This window comes from Pipistrellus hanaki (genome assembly GCF_964339955.1).
Source record: "Pipistrellus hanaki genome assembly, chromosome: 9".
In the NCBI taxonomy this organism is placed as follows: domain Eukaryota; kingdom Metazoa; phylum Chordata; class Mammalia; order Chiroptera; family Vespertilionidae; genus Pipistrellus; species Pipistrellus hanaki.
Genome location: NC_140511.1, coordinates 64,743,124 through 64,769,418, shown reverse-complemented (window position 1 = coordinate 64,769,418; position 26,295 = coordinate 64,743,124). Strand labels below are relative to the sequence as shown.

General features: G+C 50.2%; 1 protein-coding gene across 2 annotated transcripts; it reads right to left on the bottom strand.

The window, feature by feature from the left end:
- Positions 1–1,171: 1,171 nt before the first annotated feature.
- SLC43A3 (solute carrier family 43 member 3) lies at positions 1,172–25,158 on the bottom strand. Of its 2 annotated transcripts, none has more exons than XM_084894865.1 (13): positions 24,856–25,158; positions 23,847–24,215; positions 23,106–23,235; positions 14,960–15,006; positions 11,198–11,274; positions 10,880–10,972; positions 8,379–8,518; positions 7,262–7,356; positions 6,018–6,191; positions 5,672–5,791; positions 3,554–3,740; positions 2,813–2,936; positions 1,172–2,280 (listed from the first exon to the last, which is right to left on the bottom strand). In XM_084894865.1, the coding sequence occupies exons 2-13, from the start codon at positions 24,022–24,024 to the stop codon at positions 2,176–2,178; spliced, it is 1,470 nt and encodes a 489-aa protein (XP_084750991.1). In that variant the 5' UTR covers positions 24,025–24,215; positions 24,856–25,158; the 3' UTR covers positions 1,172–2,175. The 2 variants fall into 2 exon arrangements, with proteins under 2 accessions (XP_084750991.1, XP_084750992.1); XM_084894866.1 differs by lacking the exon at positions 24,856–25,158 and adding an exon at positions 24,391–24,694.
- Between the last annotated feature and the right edge of the window lie 1,137 nt (positions 25,159–26,295).

Genomic DNA, 26,295 nt, shown 5'->3' with positions numbered 1-26,295 from the left:
GGGCTGCTGAGAGCCCAAGGAACATTCTTTAGAGGAGTTGGCATTTTGAACAGGCATGTTTTCCTGGGTGCAAAGGAAGTGGGCATTCACAGACCCAGAGACCAGGAACCTGGGTCCATGGGGATGAGTTCTGTGTCCCTGGAGGCAGCCTCAGGAGGAGACAGATTGGACAGGGGAGAGGAAGAGGTTGGCATCACATTGCTAGGAGCCTTGAATGAAAGGCAGGAATCTAGACTTTTTGTGTGGGTAGCAGGGAGCCTTCTTGAAGACAAAAACAGGAACTTTCTTAGGATGATTAGTTGAAAGATATCCGTTAGGGCTCTTGTGTCGGCCTCCAGACCCAGGCTCCTGGACCCCTGTAAACTACCCTTCAGCAGTTCAAAATAGAGTTGGCTTCAGACCCTGTACATCTCATATTCCCAGCAGTTAGGACCATGCCTGACCCATTCATTGTAGGGGCTCAATAAACATTTGTTGAATGAATGAATGAATGAATGCCCCCTCTCCTTCACTGTCCTCCCCCAGTCCCTCTCCTGGCTAAGTCGAATGTAACATCTAATGTATTGCAGATTCTCCCATCTCCCTCATCTACCATCTCTCTCCCCTCTGGCCCCTCTCCTCCCTCCTTTCTACCCTCTCTTCTCTGGACATGGGCAAATAAAAGTACAAACACTCATGTGTTCCAGCCATGTGCTAAGCAGTAGCAATTACTTTAAATTCTCACCAACACCCTCAGGAGAGAAATGACTAACTGCACTTCGCAGGTGAGGAAATTGTGATTCAGAAATGATGCAGCAACTTGCCCGGCAACTGAGTGGCAGGCATGAGACCCACACGGGACCTTCTGACTCACCCAGTGTTCCCAGCAAGGGGGTGGGAGAGTGCCATGTAGAGGTGGAGGTGGGGTGGGAAAGAAGAGGAGACAAAGGAAGAGATTCCTTGGGGCAGGGGGTCTCAAGCCCTCATCCCAGGACCAGGTGGGTGGATTCCAGTCTCAGGGCTTCTGTTCCACCTGTGGATCCAGCAGGCACATCAGGATGCTGCAGTCAGATTCCTCCACCTCCACTTGGGTCCTCACTGCCCCAGGCTGGGAACCAGGCAGGAATACACACCCGAGTACACACACACACACACACACACAGCCCCAAAGCCTGGAGAGGTGGAGCAATAGTTGCCTTAGGCAGAGATGCTTTATTTATCTCAAAATTATCCCCCAGAGAAATCTTTTGTTTAACACACTAAGTTTAAGTAATCATGCCCAAAAGGCTTCATCGGAAATCCTTCGGTCAAGCAGGCCAGCTGGTTCCCAAGGCTCCTTGGGTGGCCTGACTCCGTCACTGATCTTAGAGCCTTCCAGAACGTCAGGAAGAGCCTCCACTCCAGCAACCTCTCATTTTACAGACGGGAAGGTGGATGCTCAGACCAGACAAGGGTCTGCCTCAGGTCCTCCAGCATCAGTGGCAGAGCTGGGAGTTAGGTCCAGGGACCCCTCCTCTACCCCATCTGCTCCTCTTTCTCCCCAAGGCTCACTGCCATCCTACCACCAAGGCTGTGCCTGTGAGGGCGAGCTGGGTGCCACTTCTAGACTCCAGACAGCGTAGCTGAGGCATGACGACCTGACCTGGTACTTCACCTGGAAAACCACCTGACAGCACAGAGCCCAGGCACATCCGGGCTTCAGGGCCATCCATCACATCACCTCCCCTAGGCCAAGTCTGCCGAGGCCCTGGGCTTCCTGCCCAGGACCTAAGGAGAACCTCCTCGTGCCTTTGCCTCAGGTCTACATGATGCCAATCAGCCTGGCAACAGAGATTCCTTTCCTGCTGATCAACAGTCCGGGCTGGCAGTTAAATACATCTTAAAAAAAAAAAAAAGATAAAATAGTGGCACTTGCCCATGGCAAGTAGTTAAGCATCGACCTATGAAACAGGAGGTCCCAGTTTGATTCCCGGTCAGGGCACATGCCTGGGTTGCTGGCTTGATCCCAGGATGCAGCCGATCAATGAATCTGTCATCATTGATGTTTGTCTCTCCCTCTTTCTTCCTCTCTCTGAAGTCAATAAAAATATATTTTAAAAATAATAATAATAATGGCTACTTAATACAAGTAGCCAGGGTGGGCAGTCTTTCTGGACACGGGTCCTCCAAGAAAGATAAGCAAAAGCATCCGGAGGGTTAAAAGGTGGTTGCAAGGGCGGTTGCTTTCTGCCGGCAGTCGCGGTACACCAGGATGGGGTGGACGAAGGTCAGGAGAGTGACCAGCACCAGCATCACGTTCACCTGGAGGGGGAGGGGCGGAGTGAGGGGGAACCCAGGACTCTGAGTAGTATCCACCACCAGCAAAGGGACCAGAATTCTGCCTGGTTCTTCTCCCACTGTCCACTCAGACACCATGTCGCCTCAAGGAAAGACTAGCGGGTCCTTTTCAGTCTGCTCTGTGGAGCGGTCTGGGGAAGGGATCTTATTACATGTCACAGGTGAAGAAACAGGCTTCCAGAGCAGCCAGTGACCTGCTCAAGGTCCCTTGGGAAGTGGGTGGAGGCCCCAGCTAAACACACCCCTCCTGACTATGAAGTGAGGGTCGTCCAATGTCAATCTAGCAATTCTCCTCGGTTGTAGGTTCAGTCCTTTCTTTTTCTCCCAACAACTGATTGGAACTCTCATTCTACACAGTTGTTGACCTTCTAAATGCGGCTGACAGCTGTGCGGTGGTCAGGGCACTTTCAGGTGTGGGGGTGCCCCCTGCTGGGATATTATAGAATTGCCCCAGGCTGCATGTCCTGGCTGGTCAAAGGGTCCCCAGGGTACTCACATAGAACGGGTCGTTCTGGAGGGGACCTTTGATGAGTATGAAGATGGGGAACTGCAGCAGAGACACAATGGCTGACAGGGCCATCACCAGCCCATAGAGCTTCCCAAAGTGCTCGGAAGGGAAGCTGAGGAGAGACAAGAGGGTTCCAGTGAGTTTCTCAGGGTCCCTCCCCCCAATAGCGGCCTAGCCTCAGTGGGCCTTTGTCAGCCACTTGCTCCCGACTCCCCCGTCCTAGGCTTGCCTTCACCCACCCACCCCCACACAGCCTCCCCACCTCTGCCGTGGCTCAGCCTTTCAAACCGTAGAGCACAGAGAAGGCATTGTGCCGGGCCCTGGGAAACCAGTAGGGACCCAGACACAGGCTGTGCCCTGGGGAGGCCTCAAGGAAAGGACAGACACATCAGCAGATCACTCTATGCCTGACGATGCGTGCGCTGAGGAAGCAAGACAAGCTTGGGTGCCAAAGGCACCAAGAAACTTTCTATCCTAGGAGAGTTAGAACAGAGGGCCCTGCAGGGTGAATAGGAGTTCACTGGACAGATAACAGGCAGAGGGAAGAACTGATGTGAAGGCTCCCACCAGCTCCCATCTCCAGGCATCACCCCCTCCACATGCTCCCAGACTCCGTCTTCCTCACCTGACCACCACCAGGTCCATCCTCCTCCTGATTTCTTACCGCCAGCACACTTCTTCTTGTCCCAGGGAGTCCCCCATTATGTAACGCACCCCAACCCCACTTACGCAATGGTGAGGAAGGCGGCGTTGCCCCCGTAGAGGAAAGAGCGGCTGATCACTTGCAGGACGAAGGTGCCGTACTGGAGGGGGAGGACAGGGACCGAGGCACAGATGGCAAAGCCCAGGCACAGCAAAGACGTCAGGGCCAGCGAAGGCACCGCTGCGAAAAGGGCCGCGACTGAGGCCGAAGAACCTGGTTCAAGGGAGGGGGGAGAGGAGAGGCTGTCTGGAGGGGCCGCCATGGAGGGCAGGGAGGAGGCGAGAAGATGGGGAGAAAAGGAGGAGCCACCATGCACCCAACCATCCACTGGCCAAAGATGGGACAATTCGGGCATTCAGAAGAATGTTGACAGAAACACATTCAAATATATTTAAAATGTAACTCTTAAAAGACAAACAACGGGTAGTCACCCTAGAGGTTGCTAAGGCAACGTCATTATTATGAAATGCAAACAGAGGAACAACCAAGCATTTATTTCAGGATGACAAATAGATCATGAGGGAAAGTTACTCTTCTCAGGGGAATTCTAGCTATTAAAAAAAAAAAAAGGGGGGGGGGAAGCTAGGGATAGAAAAATCGCCATTTTGTAACCCTAATACAATAATGGGTCCAGGCATTGATCCTCAATGGCGACTAAAATCATTAAGGCAGGCAGCTGATGGGAAACATTATAATGGGCCATCGGACGGACGGTGTCTGAACCCACTGATCAATCCTAACATCATAAAGCAGGGACAGCGGTACCAGGGGCCCACTGAGCTTCATGCTGAATCATTCTCACCAAAAAATATTACACCAAGACTTCTCAGCCTCCAATCTGCCTGTTTACAAGAAATACCCAATCGAAGAGAGATTTTTTTCAGAGACAGGAAAAGGATGCCAAATCCAAAATTGGGAGATTTGACAAGCCAAATGACCCGATTCCTTCAACAAATAAACAACAGGGTGGGAGAAAAGCGAGAGCAGGATACAGATTTTAAAAGACAGAAAAGGAACATCGAACAAAAATACACCATGTGGGTAATATTATTATACTTAAAATCCTTTTAGTCTTGAAATATCAATGTTTATTGCCTGTAGTATTATTATATGTAAGATTATTTTTCTTGAATAAAAAAAATACACTATGCGGACCCTCATTTGAACAAACCAACTTGTAAAAAGACCTATTTGAAACAACTGGAGAAATCTGAACAGAACTGCTTATTAGATGATAGCAAGAAATTACTGGGGGTGTTTTAGGGGTGATAATGAAATTATAGGGATGTGTGAGTACGAGAGGCCTCATTTGTGAGAGATACGAACTGAAGTGTTTGCAGATGAAATGATTTGATGTCTGAAACTTGCTTTCACAGACTCCATCCAGCTGGGGTTGGAGAGAAGCAGTGCCAGAAAGTGGGGGAGGGGTATGGAGGAAACTGCAGAACTGTTAACTCTACTTTAGCCTCTCCCCACCCCCAACCTCCACAGGTTCATATTCCTCGGTGTTCCTCTCTTCCTTCAACACCTCCAAGGAGCTTGACCTAGTGTGCTGCCTGCCGCTTCTTACTTCTCTCTCTCCACCCCTCTCCCACCACTCCCCAGCACTCTGTGCCCTGCCAAGTCTGAATCTCTTTCTGGAATTCCCCAGATTCCTCAATGTTTCGCTCTCTCCTTCACCATCTTAACCCCACTATATTCTTGGGCCACTCCCAGGACCCTCCTCTTCACTCCTCACTTCTTACTCATCCTCCAGGTCCCGGCTCAGATGCCACTTCCTCTAGGAAGCCTTCCCCGTCACCCATCCCATCCTCTCCTGGACCAGGTTATGTGCCCTTCTTCATGTCCCCATAGCCTCCTGCAGGTTTACTTCATGGACTGCAATGACTGATACTTGCCTTTCTCCAACCTTTAGACTGAAAACAGCTTGACAACAAGGTCATATGCCTCATCCATTGTTGCATGTGGAACTGTAGATGGCACATAATTGACACTTAATGACTAGTGGGTGAGTGGATGGATGGATGGATGGATGGATGAATAGATTCAAGTACAAAAAATTAAGAACAAAGAGAAAGTGGACATGGAGGTCAATGAAGACCTCTCCCCTCCTGCTCCTTGATCCTGAGGAGCCCGGTTCTCACCCGTCTTTCTCGCTTCCTTTTGGTACTTCTGCTTAAGCTGGTCCATGAGCAGGCCATTCCAGGGGGCACACAGCATTCCAAAGAACTGAGTGATGGCAAAGGCATTTGTGTAGCTGCTGACTGCAGGGGACAGAGGGGGCATTGGGTGGTAAGAAATTTCCATAACTTTCTTACAGGAGAGGACTCTTCTCCCCCTGCCCTTACCCAGCCTGATCCTCCTGCCCATATCCCTGCTCAGATCTCCCTCAGGAGCACATAGCCCTGCTGAGCTTAGCACCCCACGCCCTCAAGGTTCCAAGTCCCCAGTGGGATATGCAGTGGGCTGCCTCCCAGCCCTGCCACATACCCAGTTCCCTGTCCCCACTGGCCAAGTTGGTCAGCAGAGAGTTGAGGGTGCCAATGAAGAGGTAGTGCCACAACTGTATCACGGACAGCCACACCAGGTGCCAGGCGAAGCGCTGGGAGAGAACAGAGCTCTTGAAAGAACGGGACTCCTCCAGCTGCCCTGGTCCTGGGATCTCTGTCGGGAAAGGAGGGTCTGGCGTGAATTACAAGGCAAGTGGAAGGCTGGGATGGGCAGGAATGTAGAGGCCCTAGTGGGACAGCCTGAGGTCCAAGTTTGCCTTCTCTTCTCGCCTTCTAGAACTCATCCGGCGAGCAGTCCGAGCTGTCTGCAACTCACACATCCCCACCTCTAAGCCTTTGTCATCGACTTCACCACCTTGGATGACCCTCCCTGTGTTCTCTGTCTGTTGAAATCTCATCTGTCTTTCATAGCTTGGATTCAACACCACTTTTTGCACTGACACTTTATATCAATCTTTCTCAGCCAGGGTGGTGAACAGAAAGACAAGGAGAGGAGAATGATAGAGATGAGTGAAGGGTTAGTGGTAGACAGCTGCTGTTTTCCCTGCTCCCCCTCCCCCCCCCCCAGTTTTGTTTGGTCCCAGGATCCAGGTTTCTTCTGGAAATGTCCCCTGCCCTGTTCTTCATGGTCTGATGGGCCTGTGAGTCCTGTGTTCTGTGCCTCACCCAAGGTGAACCAATCCATTGTTCTTCCTGGAGAAGCAGACAGGCTGTGAGTTTGGACTAGGACCTCTGATTCTGCTCTTCCTGGAGCCTCGCAAGTTCATTTTCCCTTGATTTTGTGAGCTTCCCGGAATCCTATCCTTATTTCTATCTTAGCCAGCAGTGGTTGGTGATGTTCATACCAAAGGCCCAAAACAGGCAGAGGAGGGAAAGGAGGAAGCAATGGAGATGGGACAGAGAGAGAGAGGGCAGACCCAGGAGACCTGCAAAAATGGGGACAAATAAGCCAGACTTGGGACTGAGAAGTTAGGGGGAAGGAAGACAATGATCGAAAAATGACTTCAAGGGGTAAGGGGAGTTAAGAAGATGAGAAAGAGGAAAAGAAAACGGAGAAGAGACAAGGCTTGCCTCTCTCTGGACTCTCTATTAAATGAGAGGGTTGACTTTTCCACCTGCCTTTCCTGACTCTGAGCCCTGGAGGTGCTCTGGAGGTAGGCAGCCAGGTCAGCTGGCGGGAAAGGCAGGCTCTGAAGGGGAAATGGCTTACCCAGCAGGGCTCACCTTCCTTTGGTGGCAGGAACTCCTTGGCCTTTAGATCCAGCTCTTTGGACCCAGCTGTCCCCTTCTTCTCTCTGGTGCCAATCCCAGAGCACAAGCTGTGGAAACAGAAGCCCCACCAGCCCGAGGACTGTGAGCGGATCCTGGCGTTCAGGCCGGAGGACACATTGGAATGGACCTCCAATGACACTGCACATTGGAATCACCTTTCACCAACCCCAATGCCCAGGTTGCAGCCCAGGCCAGTGAAATCAGAATGCCTGAACATGGGAGCCAGGCTTCCGTATTTTTCAAAAAACCTCGAAGCAATCCCAGTGATTCTCATATGCAGCAAAGTTTGGGAAGTGGAGGAAGAGTAGAACAGGCCTGGGCTCAAATCCCAGCTTTTCCTCTTCCTAGCTGGCAACATGGCTCATACTTAACCCTTCTGAGCTTCCATTTTCCCATTTGGAAAATGAAGAAGAGGATATATAACTAATAGGATGTTCGAGAGACGAAACAAGAGAGCACAAGAGTCTGCAAACTGTCAGTGAGCGGCAAACGTGTGCCTTCCCTCTGCTTTTGGTGGTGATGGTCTACAAACAGTCGCATTTTCCTTCGCCTCCTCTGTTCCCCACCCTGTGCAAAGGGACTGCAGCTCCAACTGTTTCCCACCCCCTAAGTTTAGGACAGCCTTGTCAGCAGCATCAGCCAAGAGGACGAAGCAGACACAATGTTGTACCAATTCCAACTCTCAACTTTAGGAAACCTCTCTGGAACCCTCGAACCACCATGTGAATAAGCCCAAGCTAGCCTGCTGGAGGATGAGAGCCAGGTGACCCAGACTTCCCTGTCACCGTAAATGACCACTATCCAAACCATCCAGCCCCCAGCTACTCTACTGATCAGATGAACTAGCCAGTTAACTACAGACTTATGAAAAAGATTAAGTGCTTAATGTTTTAGACCACTGAGTTATGGGGTTGTTTGTTATGCAGCAATAGCTAACCAATACACCCCTCTTCCTCTTCTATGAGAGGTTTCCTCTGCCCTACTATCACCATGTCTGTCCTGCCCCTGCTTCCTACTTCAGGTCACCTGAGGGGCTCTGGCCAGAAATAACCAGATCAACAGTCCTTACCCATAGCTGTAGTTGGAGGGCAGGGGGTAGGGGATGTGCCCCCGAGGCATCAGGAAGAAAGTACGCACAACATGCCACACACTGCAGACAGAGAGGAAGATGAAGGAGGCCCTGAGGCTGATGCCCTTTTCATAAAGGAGCTGCAGAAAAAAGGAGGAAAAACTTAGTGTAATACCCATGTTCACAGCAACAGTTTTCACACAACTTCCGGAAGGTGGAAGCACCCAAGCGTCCATCCACAAATGAAGGGATGAATAAACTGTGGTTATACATAAAATGGAATATTATTCAGCCTAAAAAAGAAAGAAAATTCTGCCACATGCTACAACATGGGTGAACCCTAAGGACACTATGCTAAGTGAAATAAGCCAGTCACAAAAGGGCAAATACTATGTGATTCCACTTATCTAAGGTACTTGGAGTAGCCAAATTCACAGGAACAGAAAATAGAATGGTGGTTGCCAGGAGCTGGTGGAGGGGGAGCAGGGAGTTATTGTTTAGTGGGTACAGAGTTTCAGTTTTACAAGGTTGGAAAGAGTTCTGGGGATGGATGGTGGTGATGGTTGTACAAAAATATGAAATAACTTAATGCCACTGAACTGCACACTTAAAAATGGCTAGGATGGTAAATTTTATGCTGTACATATTTTGTCATAAAAAAAAATGTCAGTGTAAGAAGCAAGGGCATCCCTGCTGGTGTGGGTCAGTGGTTGAGCGTTGACCTATGAACCAGGAGGTCACAATTTGATTCCCGGTCAGGGCACATTCCTGGGTTGCAGGCTTGATCCACAGTAGGGGGCATGCAGGAGGCAGCCAAACAATGGTGCGCTCTCATCATTGATGTTTCTATCTCTCTCTTCCTCTTCCTTCCTTTCTGAAATCAACAAAAATATATATTAAAAAAATAATAAAAAATAAAAAAGAGACAAGGGCAGGGACCCTCATTTTCAGGAATAAGTCTTCTTGCCCTCCATCCTGGAAGCTGACCAAGGGGACCTGATACACACATAGCCCCACCCTCACCCTGAGGTTTAACCAGCAGCAGGGGAAGCAACATGCCACCATTCCCACAGCCTTGTAGAGTCTCTAAGTGTGTCTTCTTGGGGGCCTCCTCACTAGGGATTTTTTTTTTTCCAATAGCAACAAAGTCTTTTTTTTTTTTTTTTTTTTTTGTCCAAACAAAATTTATACACAAAAATTCAACTCATGAAACACATCAGTAGAGAGCGTCCCAGTCATTCTTCCCTCATTCTCCTTGGTGAAGGGCATAACATCAAAGGGAATCCTTCAACACTTAGTTTAAAGACCATTAATCTAGCCAACTCCCTCATTTTACAGAGGGTAAAAGTGACATCCAGAGAGGAGCAACGAGTTGCTCAAGGTCAGACTAGGCAGTAGCAAGGTCAGAGTGCACTAAGAACCCCAGCTCTTGCTCTGGCCCTTTTTCTTTCTCCAACTCTAAGGAGGGAGGAGGGAAAGGAGACACATCCAGGGGAAGGAGGGTCAACCCAGAAAGCAGCTCTTACACCAGAGATAGGAAGGCTTGAGTAAGTACCCCAGAGGCTCAATCTTTTGGTGATCTTTCAAGCCAAGGTGCTCATGGGACCAAGCTAGTCTCATGTCTGGACGCTGACTCCCAGAGATCCTCCTAATCTTCCCCCAGCCCAAAGGGAAGTCCCAGGTTTGGCAGGTTGAGGTGTCAAAGACTCACACTCTCATTCTTTTCACTCATTCTTAGTGTACTGACTTTTGTCCTGCAGCTAGTTGCCTCATAACCACAGTATGGCTGCCACGATTCCAGCTGTCACATCCACATACAAAGAGGAAGGGTGGGAAGGGGACCAAGGAGAAAGGCTTTCTCTTCGTTCTGCTCTCACCTTCCATCAGAGAGGGAGATATCCCCTTCCAATATCTACCCCCTTCATCTCATTAACTAAGACCATCTCTTCCTCCACTAACAAGGGGGAAAGAGATTGTCAGTGGTTTAGATAAATCAAAATTCATCCCCTGGGCTTGGCACTTCACTGCCCAGATGAGATCATCAGCACAGTGAAAAAGGAGGGATGGCTATTGGATGGGCTGCAAATAACTTGGCAACAACCCATCCTCCTGAACCCCAACAGTAGCCTTTAGGAGAGCCGGAGAGGCCTCCGGATCTGCTCCTGCAGTCCCTTGTAGCCACCTCCCACCTCCTTGTCCAAACAAGAGGCTCACAGGTGCAAACATCCCATTGCAAAGGGATCCCACCCTATGCCCAACACTGACCCAACCACATCGTAGCCATGCCTTCCCTTAGCTTCTGTCCAAAACCCTATTAAGTTTAAAAAGGGGGTTAAAGGCTTACAAGCTCAGGCTCTAGAACCAGACAGGCCTGTTGTCAAACTCAAATGTCACATCTTAAGCTGCAGAAGGGATGATGGAGAGACATCATGCAAAGTTTACTAGACAGGTGTCCGGCATACGTAAAGGTTCAATAAAGCTTGGCTGGTGCTATTTTTTACCTTAACGATGAGAAAGACGGCTGAAGAAGAGTCAAATGCTCCATTGTAGAGGGTGATGATGGTCGAGCGGTGTTTGCCAAATAGGTTCCCAACCTGGAGAACACATAACCAGCCTGAGTCACCTACATATATTCATGGAAGCAATGTGCACCCAGCCTGGGCCAGGCCAGCATTATACCCAGACCACCCTCCGCCCAGCAGCAGCCATCCTGGCTTGGGCCAGCCCTCTGCTGAGGCAGCTGATGTGGAAAAGTGTTTTGCTGCCCTTAACCCTTCCCAGCCTCCCACCAGGTGCCTGGGATGTGGGCAGGCTTCTACCTGCAGGTTGGTCATCAGAAACAGGATTCCCCCGACGGTGAGCATGGGCATGGCCAGGAAGAGCAGCGTCGCTGAGCCTAGATCAAAGACAGAGGTGGGTGGGTTCACAGTGTGGCCCAAACACGGAGCCTCAAACTTTGGCTTCCCACCTGCTTCAAATTCCCAGCAGCCCCAGAGGCAAGGCCCCAAATCTACCCAGCCTTCTAGACATTAGGGTCTTAGGATACTGGTCTGGGCTCCCCCAAAAGGAGAATCCCTGCAGAGGTCTCCTGAATCACCTTAGCCCCCGCCAAACCGGGTCCTTGTTCTGTGGCAGGATCCCTAAAAAGCACAGGTGGACTCAAAGTGAAGCCACTTGCTCCCTGCCCTCACTGAACCAGAGTGACCCTCCGCTAATCCCTGATACTGTGGGGAGAAGCCTGGACTCCCCAAACCCAGCCCCTCATTCACAGCATGACTTAGAGCGGGATTCTAAATCCATGGCTCCGTCACTTGCTCCTCCTGCAGCACGGGGTGCTGTGAGATCTCAGTGAGAAAATGGCTGTGAGCTTGTCTTCCTTTGTTCGTTCAAACTTTGAGCACTTCCTTCAAGCCAGGCCTTGTGCTCGGCATTGGAAATGCAAGCTGAGTCAAGACTACTTCTTGCCCTTGAAAAGACTGACACACCAAAATAAATAAATACATACAATCATTATAATAGGTCTGGAAAGTGTTGGATATCAGCAAAACAACTAAAATGCCGAGGGGGGAAGGGTGGCTTAATAATTAGTCTTTCCCAAACCACAAACTTCTGCCCACCTTCATGATTTTGGCCATAACCCATGCCTGTCCTCGTGTGGCAGGAGAGTAAAAAGCTAGGAAAATTCCTGGGCAAGTGGAACAGGGAAACTGAGAAAAGAAAATTAAACACAGCCAACCAGTTTGGGCAGCTTGCAGCCAGCTAGTGGACTGCAAGACTTGATCTACCCTAATCAAGGACACTTAGCGAACAAATGGTTTCTACCTCCCCTCCCTGACAGAGAATAAATAGCTTAAATCACCCTGGTCAGGGAGATAGAGAACAGAGTCCCAATTAATGCCAGCCAAACCCAAGGACGGATGAAGTCAGGGGAACAAATAACAAAAACCCGACTAGAGCCAGACAGGCTCAAGATAAAAGCAAAACAGTAAAGCTGACCAAAGAATAATCCCACACTCCCCGACATGCTCATTTTGATGCATCAGCATATTTAAAATGCTCATGGAAAGCTGATGAATATTCTGCTGAAACCCTTCCCTAAGATTCTTGCCCATGGAGATAGAAACCCTCAAGACAAAGGATGCCAGTGCGGGCTCTCCCAGCAGCACGCCCTGGCCTTATCCCAGGCATGAGCTTTTTTAGTTTCTTTCTCCTAAACTCTAAGGGTCCCTACAAGACTGCAACTAGGGGTGCAGTGGGCAACAGCAGCTCATCCCAGGCTCAACCCCTGAACCCATCTTCAAGGCCCCCCTTTCTCTGATTTTTCAGTGAGCTGAGAGCAGCCGGCCTTGATTCACTTCTTTCCTATAATGCTTCTAGAGAGCTAGGCAGAATATCACCCAGGGTCCCTCCTGCTGCTGCTTCTACCTTAACCCCTTCCTGGTTTCACTGTCCCCAGCTTTAATGAAAGTAAAGTCACCTGGACTCAAGTTGTGAAAGCTTTCCTGCATGAAGTTAAGAACCCACACACTGCCGAAACCCGTTTGGCTCAGTGGATAGAGAATCAGCCTGCAGACTGAAAGGTCCCAGGTTCAATTCTGGTCAAGGGCATGTACCTTGGTTGCGGGCATATCCCCAGTGGGGGGTGCAGGAGGCAGTTGATCCATGTTTCTCTCTCATCGATGTTTCTAACTCTCTATCCCTCTCCCTTCCTCTGTAAAAAATCAATAAAATTAAAAATTAAAATAAAAAAACCCATACACTACCAGTTGGCCTGAGGCAGACCTTAACCCTAACCTCGTCCATTAATATTTGCTAACATGTTTTCCTTAAGTTGACTCACTTTTTTAAAAAATATGTTTTTTTTATTGATTTCAGAGAGAGAGAGGAACATTGATCACCTGCCTCCTGCACATCCCCTACTGGGGATCGATCGGGCAATTTCCCTGGCCTCTGGATACATGGGACCACATTCAGCCAACTGAGCCACACCAGTCAGGCTTGATTCACTTTTATACAAAAGAAATCTATTATTTCTAAGGGAAATTTCATATCACTGCTGTAAATGAAAAGCAACCTGTGTTGCTTGTCATGAATAGCAAGTAACTTCGAAAACAAATACAATGAAAGGAAAACAATATTATTAAATTGTAACCGGATATATTTGCCCTCGGAACGCTCCCAGCCTGGAACCTGCTCCTGCCGTGGTGTTCAAGTCCCACCAGCCCCACCTCAACACCTCCACTCATGAACTCAGAGGACTGAGAGGGAAAGTAAAGAGAACAACTTCTCAACCAAGTGGGTAGCATGTGTGTGTTTCCTAATATCCGGGGAAGCAATTAATGATTGTCCACACCTTCAGGAGCAGGTAAAACGCCCAGGGCTGTGTTCGCACTGTCTACCTTTCCATTTCTGTCTTTATAAAAGATAAGGGTCTCCTAAGGCAGGAAAGGTCGGTTGCAATTGGTCTCACAATAGGGTGGGTGTGGTCCCGACATCTCCCCCAAAACAAAAAGCTCCATGTTAATGGAGGAAGGAGGCATTGTTCCTCCAATGATTCACAAATGAGTCACACATCCCAGCCACATGAAAATCCTTTATGAGCTTTTAGGAAAGAAGAAGCTGGTGTGATAAGGCGAGTGGTTTTAAATAACTGGCTACAGGTGCCAGGTTAGGAGGTCTGTTTGGACAAAGATACCCAGCGTGTGCAAACTGGGCACAGATGGAGATGATCCCGTGTCACCTTCTGCCTTCAGCACAGGTGCTACATACACACGCGTGATGTGCTGCTACTGACTCCAAAACTGAGCCATGTGACCTGACACTGAAGAATGATGTTGGAAGGTATCTCTTATCCAGTCAGAGAGAGGTTTCAGTTTTCTCCGCCACATAATGGGGAAGGGGTTAAAGAACCAGCTTGGAATTCCCAGACTTGGGACATTTTCTATGTTTGTAAACCAGTAAAATTTGAGAAGACAGCTTTTGACTACCAGAGGGTGGTCCACTTTTACCCTACTAAGTAAGGCTATTTTCTTTTCTTTTCTTTTCTTTTTCTCTAATATATATTTTATTGATTTTTTTACAGATAGGAAGGGAGAGGATAGAAAGTTAGAAACATCAATAAGAGAGAAACATCTATCAGCTGCCTCCTGCACACCCCCTACTGGGGATGTGCCCGCAACCAAGGTTCATGCCCTTGACCAGAATCAAACCTGGGACACTTCAACTCACAGGCCGACACTCTATCCACTGAGCCAATCTGGTTAGGGCAGGAAGGCTATTTTCAAAAGCAACTGCCATTCATGTTATTATTTCATTTTTAAAAGAGACAGGTCATTTTAACACATCTCTTGAATAAATGCTACTGTCTGAAGCAATGCCTCCATTGTCCTTACTTTCAAATTTCTCAGCAAACTAAACTATTTCCATGGACTAGCAATAATTCTTTCAAGGATTCTTTTAAGCTCAACGTCTGTGATGTTTACATAACCGTGGGGGTCAGTGTGTCCTTCCACTACCTTCTGCACCTGCCCCATCCACCAGGTGCTCCTGGGGTATCCCTCCCTCCACCTGACAGCACTCACCTGCAGAGATGAAGGCTATGATGAGCGTGGCACTAGTGTAGAGAAATCTGAAATAGACAACGGCAGATGGAGAGTCTCGTCAAGAAAAGAGAAACCTGGAGGGGCAGGGCAAAGACGACCGTCCAGGCCAGTCCCTTGGAGAAACTTGCCTGGTCTCCAAATCAAAACCTTGGGTCCTGATTCCTCTTGGCTGTGGAACCATGGGACAGGCCCTGCCCTTCTCTGAGCCTCAGTAGCCTTTTCTATAAAAGGAAATGTCTGGACCGACCTAGACCCCAAGATGAAAGTTCTGGGGTACTATCATTCAAGTCCACAATCCCAAGGTCATGGGGAATCTCTTAGCAGTTTGGGTTCTTGAAAGCATGGGGTAATAAAAGTAGTGCGTAAGTGTGATATAGTGATTTATCATGAGAAATGTAAATTTGGTCTTTGCCCTAGGCCTCTGATACAGGGCTCCTAACACCCTTTTATTTTATTTTTTTAAATATATTTTTTTGATTTTTTACAGAGAGGAAGGGAGAGAGATAGAGAGTTAGAAACATCAATGTGAGAGAAATATCAATCAGCTGCCTCCTGCACACTCCCTACTGGGGATGTGCCTGCAACCAAGGTACATGCCCTTCACCGGAATCGAACACAGGATCTTTCAGTCTGCAGGCTGACGCTCTATCCACTGAGCCAAACCGGTTTCGGCAAGAAATGCATTCTTTACCTCAAAAGTGCGAAGGATAAAAACGTGGTAAAGATCTGTCTTAACTCCTGTCCACTAGAGAGGATTAAAACTATCACAAATACAAAGCTGAGACAGAACAACTCTCATATTAGACATATAAGAAAATATATTAAAGTCATTTTGAAAGCTGGTCAAATGTAAACACAGATGCGTGTAAACCTACTTATAAGTGGAAGACAGTATGGAAGTTAAAGGAGATCTCATTGGTTGGAGGCCAAGGAAAATCAAGGAAAGCAAATGAGGAAAGAGGGGAGGAGGGCTGGGCTACACTTGCCTCCCCTGCTAACACCCTTTTAAATTCCTAAATGATAAGAGCTCTAGGAGTAGCTTTCTCCTTCTGATGAGGCAACTCTGGGCGGGCTCCTGGATGGGGCTGCTCACCAGAAAGACTTAAGCCATGAAGTGAAGCTTGGAATTTTCAGCCTTGCCCTGCCCCCCAACTTCTCTACAGAGGAGGGAGGGATTGGAAACGGAGTTCATGACTGACCATGCCTAGTTGAGGAGCCTCCATAGAATCCCAACAGCAAGGGGTCTGGAGATCTTCCAGGCTGGTGAACACATCCACATACCAGGAGGGTGATGCACCCCAACTCAACGGGGACAGAAGCTCCTGTGCCCGGGATCCTTCCAGACCTCACCCAATATGTGTCTCTTCATCTGTCTGTCTATCTGTATCTTTGATCTTCCCCTTTAACGAACCGTTAAAACCCAGCTGGTGTGGCTCAGTGTCTGAGCGTCGACCTAGGAATGGCTCGATCCCCAGAGTGGGGTGTGCAGGAGGCAGCCCATCAATGGTTCTCTCTCATCATTGATGTTTCTATCTCTCTCCCCCTCTCCCTTTCTGAAATCAATAAAAATATATATTTTTTAAATGAACCGGTAAATATAAGCCAGTGCTTCCTCGAGTACTGTGAGATGTTCCAGCAAATAATTAAGTCCAAGGGGTGGGGGTGGGAGTCATGGAACCTCTCATTTGTAGCCAAGTCTGGCCGAAGTTGTGGGGAACCTGGGGAACCTACCACTGTGGTTGGCATCTAATGGATACTATCTCCAGGTAGAGGATGTCAGAATCGAGTTACACTGAAGGACACCCAGCTGGTGTCCAGAATTGCTCGGTGTGGGAAAACTCCACACACGTGGTGACCAGAGTGTCAGAAGGGAAGTGCTCTGAGAGGAAGTGAGGAGAAAGGAGAGTGGTAGGTTTCTCAGACACAGTTGGTATTGGTGAGGTGCGATTGGCCAGAGTGACTCTGGTTCGAGTGGTTTGTGAAAAGAAAGGATGAAAGGCTGTGGGGTGAAGAACCTCTGATTCCTGGGTGGCCACATGGTCCCCTTCTCCCATGGTGCGGACCAGCAGTGGTGCAACCATAAGTTACCAAAGGTAAAATTTACCAACAGAATTTAGAGATGAACCCAGCTGTCTGGGAACGGGTTCACTGAGTGTATAAGAAAATGCAAACCAATAAGGAAAAGGTGAAACCCATAATCTCCCGGTCACCGTTAGCTGTAATAGCTCAAGTGAAATTAAAAGAGAGTGCTGGGTCAGACCTTGATGCTGGGCCAAGTTCAGAGCTGGGTCAGCCTGAGCCGCAGCCGCTAGCCTCAAAGCCACCCGCCAAGGGAAGAATTATGCAGGGACGACAGAAAGTACACCTCTAAGATCTCCGGGCACCACGAAGGCTGCAGGCCTTCAGTGCGAGAGGAGAGCAAAACCGGGATACCACTGAAACCAGGGGCGCAGCGTGAAGGAGGCTGTTCAGTTCGTGGATCGTTGTCCTTGGCTTCCCAGGGAAGCTTTACTGAAATGGATGGTGAGGGGAACCTACTTGGGGCTGTGTCTTTGGTTCTGAATGCTGCAGTGGAATGGCATGTCAGGGTGGAGACAGGACCCAAGCTCGCCATGGAACAATCGCAGATGGCTGTGTGTGATCCAGACACCAGGAGGCTGTTCCTGAGGGAGGGGCCAGCCTGGTGCACTTGATAAAAGCCACTGTATGGTCTGGCCGTGTCCCCCATCTGTGCCCAGGAAACACCCCCATGAGGCAGCTGCTGCGCTTTGTATGCAAACCACCTGGGAGTGTCTCTAATGAGGGCCAGGACAGGGACCCACTGAATATGCTTGTTACCCAGGTCATGGTGAATGCTGTGGTTAACCTTAATATTGCAAAACCGGGGACACACACACACACACACACACACACCAAAAAAAAAAAAAAAAAAAAAAAAAAAAAAAAAAAAAACAGCTCAGGAAGCCTTATTGAGTTTGGTATCTCTGCTGCCCCTCAAGGCTCTTACAGATGTTAATAACTGCATTAGGTTCATTAACAAGCGAATGGGAGCAGGCAGAGGAGAGAAGCTAGGGACTGGTTTTAGCAGGGTAGACATTTTCTTTTCTTTTCTTTCTTTCTTTTTTTTTTTTTTTTTTTAATCCTCACCCCAGGATATTTTTTAAATGATTTTAGAGAGAGAAGGGAAATAGAGAAACATTGATGTGAGAGAGAAACATCGATCAATTGCCTCCTGTTTGTGCCCCGATAGGGGATCAAACCCGCAACCTAGGTATGTGCCCTGATCGGGAATCAATCACAATCTTTAGGTGCATGGGACGATGTTCCAACCAACTGAGCCACCGGCCAGAGCACCGGCCTTTTCCAGAAACCGGACTCTGGACAGGAATCCTGAACCACGTGGGATGTGATAAGGGATCTCACACTGGTTCAGTTCATCACACCGCTGCCCCACTGACCTCAGCCTCCTGGCCCAAAGAAACCTACACTTGCCCATCCTGCCAGCACCATGGGCCTTAAACCAGAGGTTTTGATACCGCACTACCAAAGGCTGGCTGGGCAAAGGACCCTTCAGGTCCCCCAGCCATTAAGTGCCCCCAAACAAGTCCCGTCTATTTATCCCAGGTGAGACAATGTTGGAAGCCAGAGACAGAGATGACAACGAGAAACCTGAGCAGCAGTGGCTTGTGGCAGATTCATCAAGTTAAAGATTGACATCAGGGCCAGAGTCCTTTGACCCCCTCACGGGGGACCCAAAGCCTCCTACACAAGAGTGGGTAAATACCGGGGTGAAAAGAGAGAGGCACCAAAACACACTGGCGAAGCTCTGACGAGGATGACAGTTTTTGCAAGAGAACACGAAAGTGTACAAGTTGATCAGATTGTGAAAGTGGGCCTGTTTAAACAGGTTTTATGAGAAGCGGTGTGCTCCCTTTGCATAATGTTTTATGAGAGTGGCTGATACGTCACCCTGGGGCTCACAGCCATGTGGAGCTAGGCCAGGGAGATGGCAAAGATAGCTAGGCCTGTGGGCACCTCCCCGCGACAACTACTGGGCTTTGAACTAAAGAACTTCCACCTGAGGGGCATTCGTTATCTTGTTATCAGACATGAATTCAATTCTTAAACCTGCAATACCACCATGTCTAGGTTAATGCTGTTTGTAGAAACACCCCAATCAGGTGGCAGGGCCCAGGAGAGTTCCCTAATGGAATGGTTTATACGGGATCACACTGCCTGGGAGTCAAGGAGGGGATATTGCCAAGCAGGCGCCGCTCTCCCCCTAGGTCTGCCCCCAGACCTGGGTGAGGGCCTGCAGGAGTCCCCTGTCACTTGGACACTGCCTTACAAAGGACGCTTAACTGCCCACCAGGGAGCTGCCTGGCTTGTGGAGGGCAGTTCCATGGTCAGTAGACAACATTCTATTTGTGAGGCCACCACTCTGAGCAAACAAGGTAGAAACAGATCAGCTCCGTGGCTGAGCTGCAGGCTGTTCTCCTAGCTGTTCAGAAGAACAGAACAATGGAAAAAAGCCCTGAGTTTGGGTTTTTACTGACTCCGGGGCAGTGGCAACAACCTGGCCACATGGACGGGCAGAGGGCAGCGGAAGCTTAGCCTATTAAAGGGGTGCCTGTATGGGGTATAGCCCTGGGGAAATCACTATGTCCCTCCAAAGAGCCCTTTGCCAGGCTCAGAGAATGACTGAAGGCAACAAGCCTATGTCCCTGGGTGCTCGCTCAAGGTGGCCACCTGGGTCCATGAAATGAGGGGACCCGGGGCTGCTGCAGCAATGCACAGATGGGCTGGACCTAGGCATTGCCCTCTTGCAACTTCTAAGGCACAAAAGTCCAGTAAGAGCTGTTCTGCCTGCCAGCAAAAGAGATAGACTGCAGATGGCCTTGTGGCAGATCCTCTGGGGGAAAGGCCCTGCACAGAGCTGGCAAGAGAAACTGGCGCTGCAAGCCCTGGGCAGCTACAAATGGTCCCGACAGGAATAGACTCTGACTCTGGACCGGGCTTTGCTGGTCAGTGGTAGCTGCCAATACTCAGCGTGCTATAAAAGAACCAACGTTGTACCCATCTGGATGGCTGACCATCATTTCTTCAGGCCAAGGAGCACCCTTTACAGCCCATAATGTCTGACAATGGACAGAGATATTCTCAGAGTACTGGTTGGATAGAGGACTGGGACGAGCTACTGAAACCCTGGTTGTGGAAAATGGGGGGGGGGGGGGAATGAGGGCATGAAGGGCTGGCTTATGCACACTCACAAGTGTGTGCTCAGACTCAGCATCAGGGGGACGTAAAGGAATGTCCCCACTGGACAGATGTCCCTATTTTTCTAGTGGATCTGGAGAAGAGGACATAGGGAAGGAAAGTTGCTGGTATTCTTTCTGCCTCACATCAACTCAACTGTGCTGCCCACTGGGCACAGGACCACTACAAGGAATGGGAGCGGGTGGATTCCTACCCCGAGAAACTATAACTGTTTTTGACCTTTATGTCACAATTCCTAAGGACTCCATGGGGCAGGCTGTGCCTTCAGTCCATCTGGCAAAACTCGGGGCCAACAGTGAACACTGCTAGATTGCCCACCTGGTGGTGGTAGAGACAGCCCGATAGTTCTGCACCTGTGTAACCTGACCCCATCTGAACAGAAGTGGACAGAGGCGGGGGAGAGCACTTGCTAGACTAGTACTCCGGCCTGCAGCCCAGACCAGCAGGGTGGACACGTTTGGGTATCAGTGGAGGAATAGTTGCTGAAGGTAAGGGAATGAGGAAGTGCATTATGTAGGGAGAGAGGTCCAATATTACATTAACACCTCAAAAGAGGCTCCGAGCAAGAGATGATACTGTCTCTTAGCTCAATGACACCAGCTGCCTAGAAGGGGGAAGCCAATAAATTGCTGACACCGCTCTTGCTTTTGGCACTGGGCAAGATTGAAAAGAAGCCTGCAGACCCGAGTGGCCCTGGAAGACATTCTCAGACGATAGGATGATGAACTGGATAGTTATTAAAACTGAATGGGATTAATAATGCGCTATTATCTTTTGAACTTTATGATTGCTTTGCTATAAGGAATTCGTGCCCCCACACCTGGGGGTGATCTGTGATACAATGATATTATAATAAGAAATATATATTTGCTCTTTGTCCCCAGCCCCTGACACAGGGCTCCTAAAACCCTTGGAAATTCCTAAGTGATGAGAGCATTAGAGGCCCTCCCAGCTTTAGGTAAAGAAGCTGCATTCCCTTTACCTGAATGTTTTATGAAAATGACTGATATGGATCTATCTCTTCATCTGGCTGTTTATCTGTATCCTTTATCCTGTCTTTTAGTCAACTGCTGAGCACAGTGTTTCTCGGAGTTCTGTAAGCTGCTCTATCAAATAATCAAGCCCGCAGGGGATGAAGTCATGGGAACCTCTGGACAGCAGCCAAGTTGGACAGAAGTTGGGGGTAAACCTGATGACGGGAAGCAAGGGTTTGCCGCCCCAAAAATATGCCTCTTTGGGATCCTGATTATTTTAACCTAATTCTCTGGGGGAAAAAAAAAAAAAAAAAAAAAAACTCAGAAAGAACCTTTGTTTGGCCTTCCCCATCACTGCTTAAAAAAACTTAGAGGACCTGCTCCTATACCTCCCATCAGCACAGATAAACTGCTGTGATCTGTGATGATGGGAGGTATCATCACAGACAACAGCAGTTTAATCTGAACCTAGCAAGGAAGCTGGATCAGAGGCCCCTCTGTGTCCCATTGTTAAAGATGGTCCAGCTAATGTTTGTTCACCCAACGTTTGCTTTTCCACCTCCTTGTGAGTTGGCTTCCTCCCCTTTGAAGTACCAAACCACTACCCGCACCCTTTCTCCTTAGCGCAAGATGACAGGTCTTGAGCCCCTTATTCTTAGGGAACCCCTGTATGTACGTATGTAATTAAATTTGGTTATTTTCTCCTATTAATCTTCTTCATGTCAATTTAACTATCAGATCAGCTAGAAGAACTCAAGTGGAAAGAGGGGAAGTTTTCTCCTCCCCCACACAGGAGGAGACTAAAGAATACACCATGATCTTAAAACCTGCAATACCACAATGTCTAGGACCCCCTGGGACATCTGAAATGGAGGAGGCCGTCTCCTGGGACTGAACCTCTAACCCATGAGGTCTGACACTGTCTCCAGGCAGAGGATGTCAGAAATCAGTTACACTGTAGAACACCCAACTGGGGTCGCAGAATTGCTGGGTGTGGGCTAACCCACACATTTGGTGACCAGGGGTGTCAGAAGGGAAGTATTCTGTGGGGAAGGAAAGAAGAAACACAGAAAGGGAAACGGGGATTTCCTTCACATGCTAAGGCTGGGGAAAGTTAAGGGCAAGGGAAGAGGGGAGATAAAGACCAAGAAACTGAGATTAAAGTCATTCTGCACCCAAACACTTAAGAAGGAAGGAACTAACTTGACTCTCTGGGTATTTCCTGGCCCAGCCTGCCCTCCAGTCCCTGTGTCTGACAGCTCATCTCTCACACACCTGCCAGGAAGTGCCTGCTTCGGGTTCTATCAGCCCCAAGTAAGCCTCCGCTTATCGTTAAGCATGCCAGCACCGGTGGTACCTGTGTGAACAAGATAAAGCCCCTGACCTTCTCTGACTCATGTGCATGGGAAACCCCCACTGTTTCCCTTTCAGTCAGAAGAGACAGGAAATTCCACTCCTGGAGACCCCATAAGACATAAGCTAAGCCTTTAGGGGGACGATGGAGGGAGGAGGAGGATGACTAAGCCTGGGCCCCCTGGGTGTGAGGCCCTTACAGGAGATGTGGACCAGGATTTCCAGGAAGAAGGCAGAGTGGCAATTTCAGGTATTGCTAATTCGGTAACCCTGGCCCCAGGAAGTAGGCCTGAGCTCCTGCTCAGTTCAGCATCAAGCGGAACACACATTCACATGGAGCTGAAGGGGAAGTGAGGAGAGGGAAGTAGAGGGGTGGGAAGAAGGTGAATCCACCCCCTACAGAGCTCCTGGGGCAGGGCCTGGCAGGGCTGCCCAGTTGCCTGCCTTGGGTTTCCCTCAAGTGAGGCTTCTGCCAGAGGAACTCCTCCCACCTGGGCCCAGGCGGGGCCTTCGGGACTTACATGGCTATGAGGCGGGCCACGGTGGTCTTGAAATGGTCAAAGATGAAGCCGGTGGGGAAGGTCATGAAGTTGTTCATGAAGGACGCCAGGGTGAAGATGAGGGAGAACCTCTCATCCTGGGCTTTGCAGTCTGGAGCAGAGAGACAGGAAGCGCTCAGGAGCCCGGGGTGGTGGAGGGGCCAACCTCTGCTCCACCCTGGACTTCCTGCCAGGTGGGCATCCAGCCTAGCTCCCGTCCGGGGCAGCCCCTGCCACCTCGGACAGCTTGCCTCTGGAAAGTTCTCCCTAGGTGAGCTGAAACGTGACTGCCCCTGATTACCCCTCAGAAGCTGGTACGTCCCTTCCCCAGGCAGTCCTTGGACTAAGGTTGGGGCACAGAGGAAGGCCGGCTGACAATCCCTCCCTTTCTCCACAGAAAGGATGGCAGGGCCCTAGCCAGCGTGGCTCAGTGGATAGAGCGTCGGCCTGCGGACTGAAGAGTCCCGGGTTTGAGTCTGGTCAAGGGTTCATGCCTGGGTTGTGGGGTCAGTCCCTAGTGGCGGGGGAGGGAGGGTGCAGGAGGCGATCAATGATTCTCATCACTGATGTTTCTCTCTCTCTTTCTCTCCCACTTCCTCTCTGAAATCAATAAAAATATATTCAAGAAAGGATGGCAGGGTGGCCAGGAGGTGGAGTCCTTCCTACCCTTCCCACCACCTGGACACCAGACTCGGAGCCCCAGAGAAGCCATCGCTCCCTCACCTTCCACGCCCGTGGCGTTGCCCGTCAGCCCGGGTTCACACAGCTCCTCAAAGTAATGCTCCTTTTTGAAGACAAACACCAGGGATGCCCAGCCAAAAAGGACGCCCGCGAAGCCCAGGCATTCCAGCAGCCCCGTCAGCAGGGTGGCCACGCGCAGGGGCAGTCCGTGGGCTGGCATGGCCTGGGCAGCAGCCGCTCCTCAGATCCCGGGCACTGGTGGCCTCCCCCGCCGACCGACCGCAGGAGCTGCAAGGCCTGGGGCTGGAGCCCTGGGAAAATGCCTCTGGCAGACCCTTCCTGCACGGAGCACTGGTCCTGGCTGTGCGGGCTGCGTGGGCAGAAACCAGCGGCTGGGGGTGTCTGCGGATCCTGTAAAAGAAGGCAGAGGCTGCTTGGGGAGGAGGAGGGGGAGGAGGGGAGAAGAGGCCGAGGTGGACCAAATCTTTGCTGTGGACTGGAGAGCCAGGCCAGCTGTTGGAAACAGCTGCAAAAGGCAGCAGGTGGCAAAGCGGGCACCGAGCCCAAATCCCGGACCCTGACTGACCATGGAGTTAACGGCAGCAGCCAGTCTGCACCAGTCGTAGGCGGTGAAGGGACTGGACAGAGGTTCTCACAAAAACTAAGGACAATCTGGCCAGCTTGGGGTTTGGTTAGCTTCCCCTTACTGCCAGGAAAGCAAAAGCTTCAGGGTATTTTGTCAGCCTACCCCAGGTCACATGGGTTAGTTAGTCACAACGTGGGCCAGTCTAATGCCCAAAATATCCCAACTCCAACAGGAGCCTCCAGACCGGACACGCAGTCAGGACTCCCGTGTCCCCTCCCCCGCCGCTCTGCTCATCAGCATCAGGACAGAAAGCGTGCCCGGAGGCCCAGCCCTCACCCCAACCCCACATCCACCCCGCAGAGGGGGCCTCAGGAGTCCTCGTCCTCCCATCCATCGCCCCCCACCCCAGCCCCTATTCCCAGTCGCGTGGCCAAGGGGCCAGCCCCTCCCAGCGCCCTGCCCTACCCGCCTCCTGCTCCTGGCTGGGGCTCTGGACTGTCTGTACTCTCCCCCGCGGTCCGGATTCGCGCCTCTTTGTCGCCGCCCCTCCCAGTCTGGTGGCTGCCCCAGTTCTAGCGGAGCCGGAAGGACCCGGACAGGCGGGGCCACTCCACGGGGTTCCACCTCTCACTCTCCATCACTTCCTTCTGCTCGCTAGCAGCCACTCCTGCTCGCAGCCTCTCCCACCTTTGGGATCCTGCCCTTGGACCTTCTCTCCTTTCCCTCCCTCCAATCCCAGCAGGTGGTCTCTCTCTCTCTCTCTCTCTCTCTCTCTCTCTCTCTCTCTCTCAAACTCCCAGCACACACACAGAGGACCCCCACAGCCGCCTGCAGACACACACACACACACACACACACACACACACACACACACACCCTGTGCTTTGTGCTTTCCTTTGACCCAGGTGGGAGGGCACAGAACACACGTTTGCCCATTTGCCCACCAGCTTAACGCTCTCCTAAGCTCATGCTCCCAGGGTGGCCAGCAAATCCCAGGCACAGCAGATCCGCCAGCACAGAATCCATCAGAGGCCAAGGACCAGGACCCGACAGCTTCCCAGAACACCCTCCGGAGGTGCCCTACCTCTGCACCTCCCAAGACCCCTTGGGTTACCTCCTGCCTCACCCCCAGCCCAGGTTCTGAAAGAGCCTCCCGGCCAGACTGCGATGATTAAGTATTCATTATCACCCCATTTTTTATTAATCAAAGACATGTATAATTGCCCATCGGAGCCTGTGATCAGCGTGAGATAGCCAGCCGAACCAGCTGCACTGCTATCGTTCTGGCCCAGAGCTAGTGAGCTGCCAGCTTCCTGGCCATTTCCTCCTCAAAGCTGAATGGGCGGGGGGGGGGGGGGGGGGGGGGGAGCCTCATGCTCATTCAGTGCAGTAGGTAGACCCTCATGCCAGGCCTCTAGGGTCCCTACCTCCGGGGTCCCAGGGACTCAAGCTATTCCAAGCCCACCCTTCTTATATATATGTGTGTGTGTGTGTGTGTATGTATATATGTATATATGTATATGTATATATGTATATATGTATATATATATATATATATATTATTGATTTTTTTTACAGAGAGGAAGGGAGGGAGATAGAGAGCTAGAAACATTGATGAGAGAGAGACATCGACCAGCTGCCTCCTGCACACCCCCTACCAGAGATGTGCCCACAACCAAGGTATATGCCCTTAACTGGAATCGAGCCTGGGACCCTTCAGTTCGCAGGCCGATGCTCTATCCACTGAGCCAAACTGGCTTTGGCCCCACCCTTCTTTTTAAGGAGGAAGAAATGAGAGGTTAGGACAACAGAAGGCTAGAAGAACCAGGGGGTACTTTCCAGATCACTACCAAAACCCAAAGGATAAAGAAAATGCACCCTCCCAAGCCACTGGCCACATGGAGT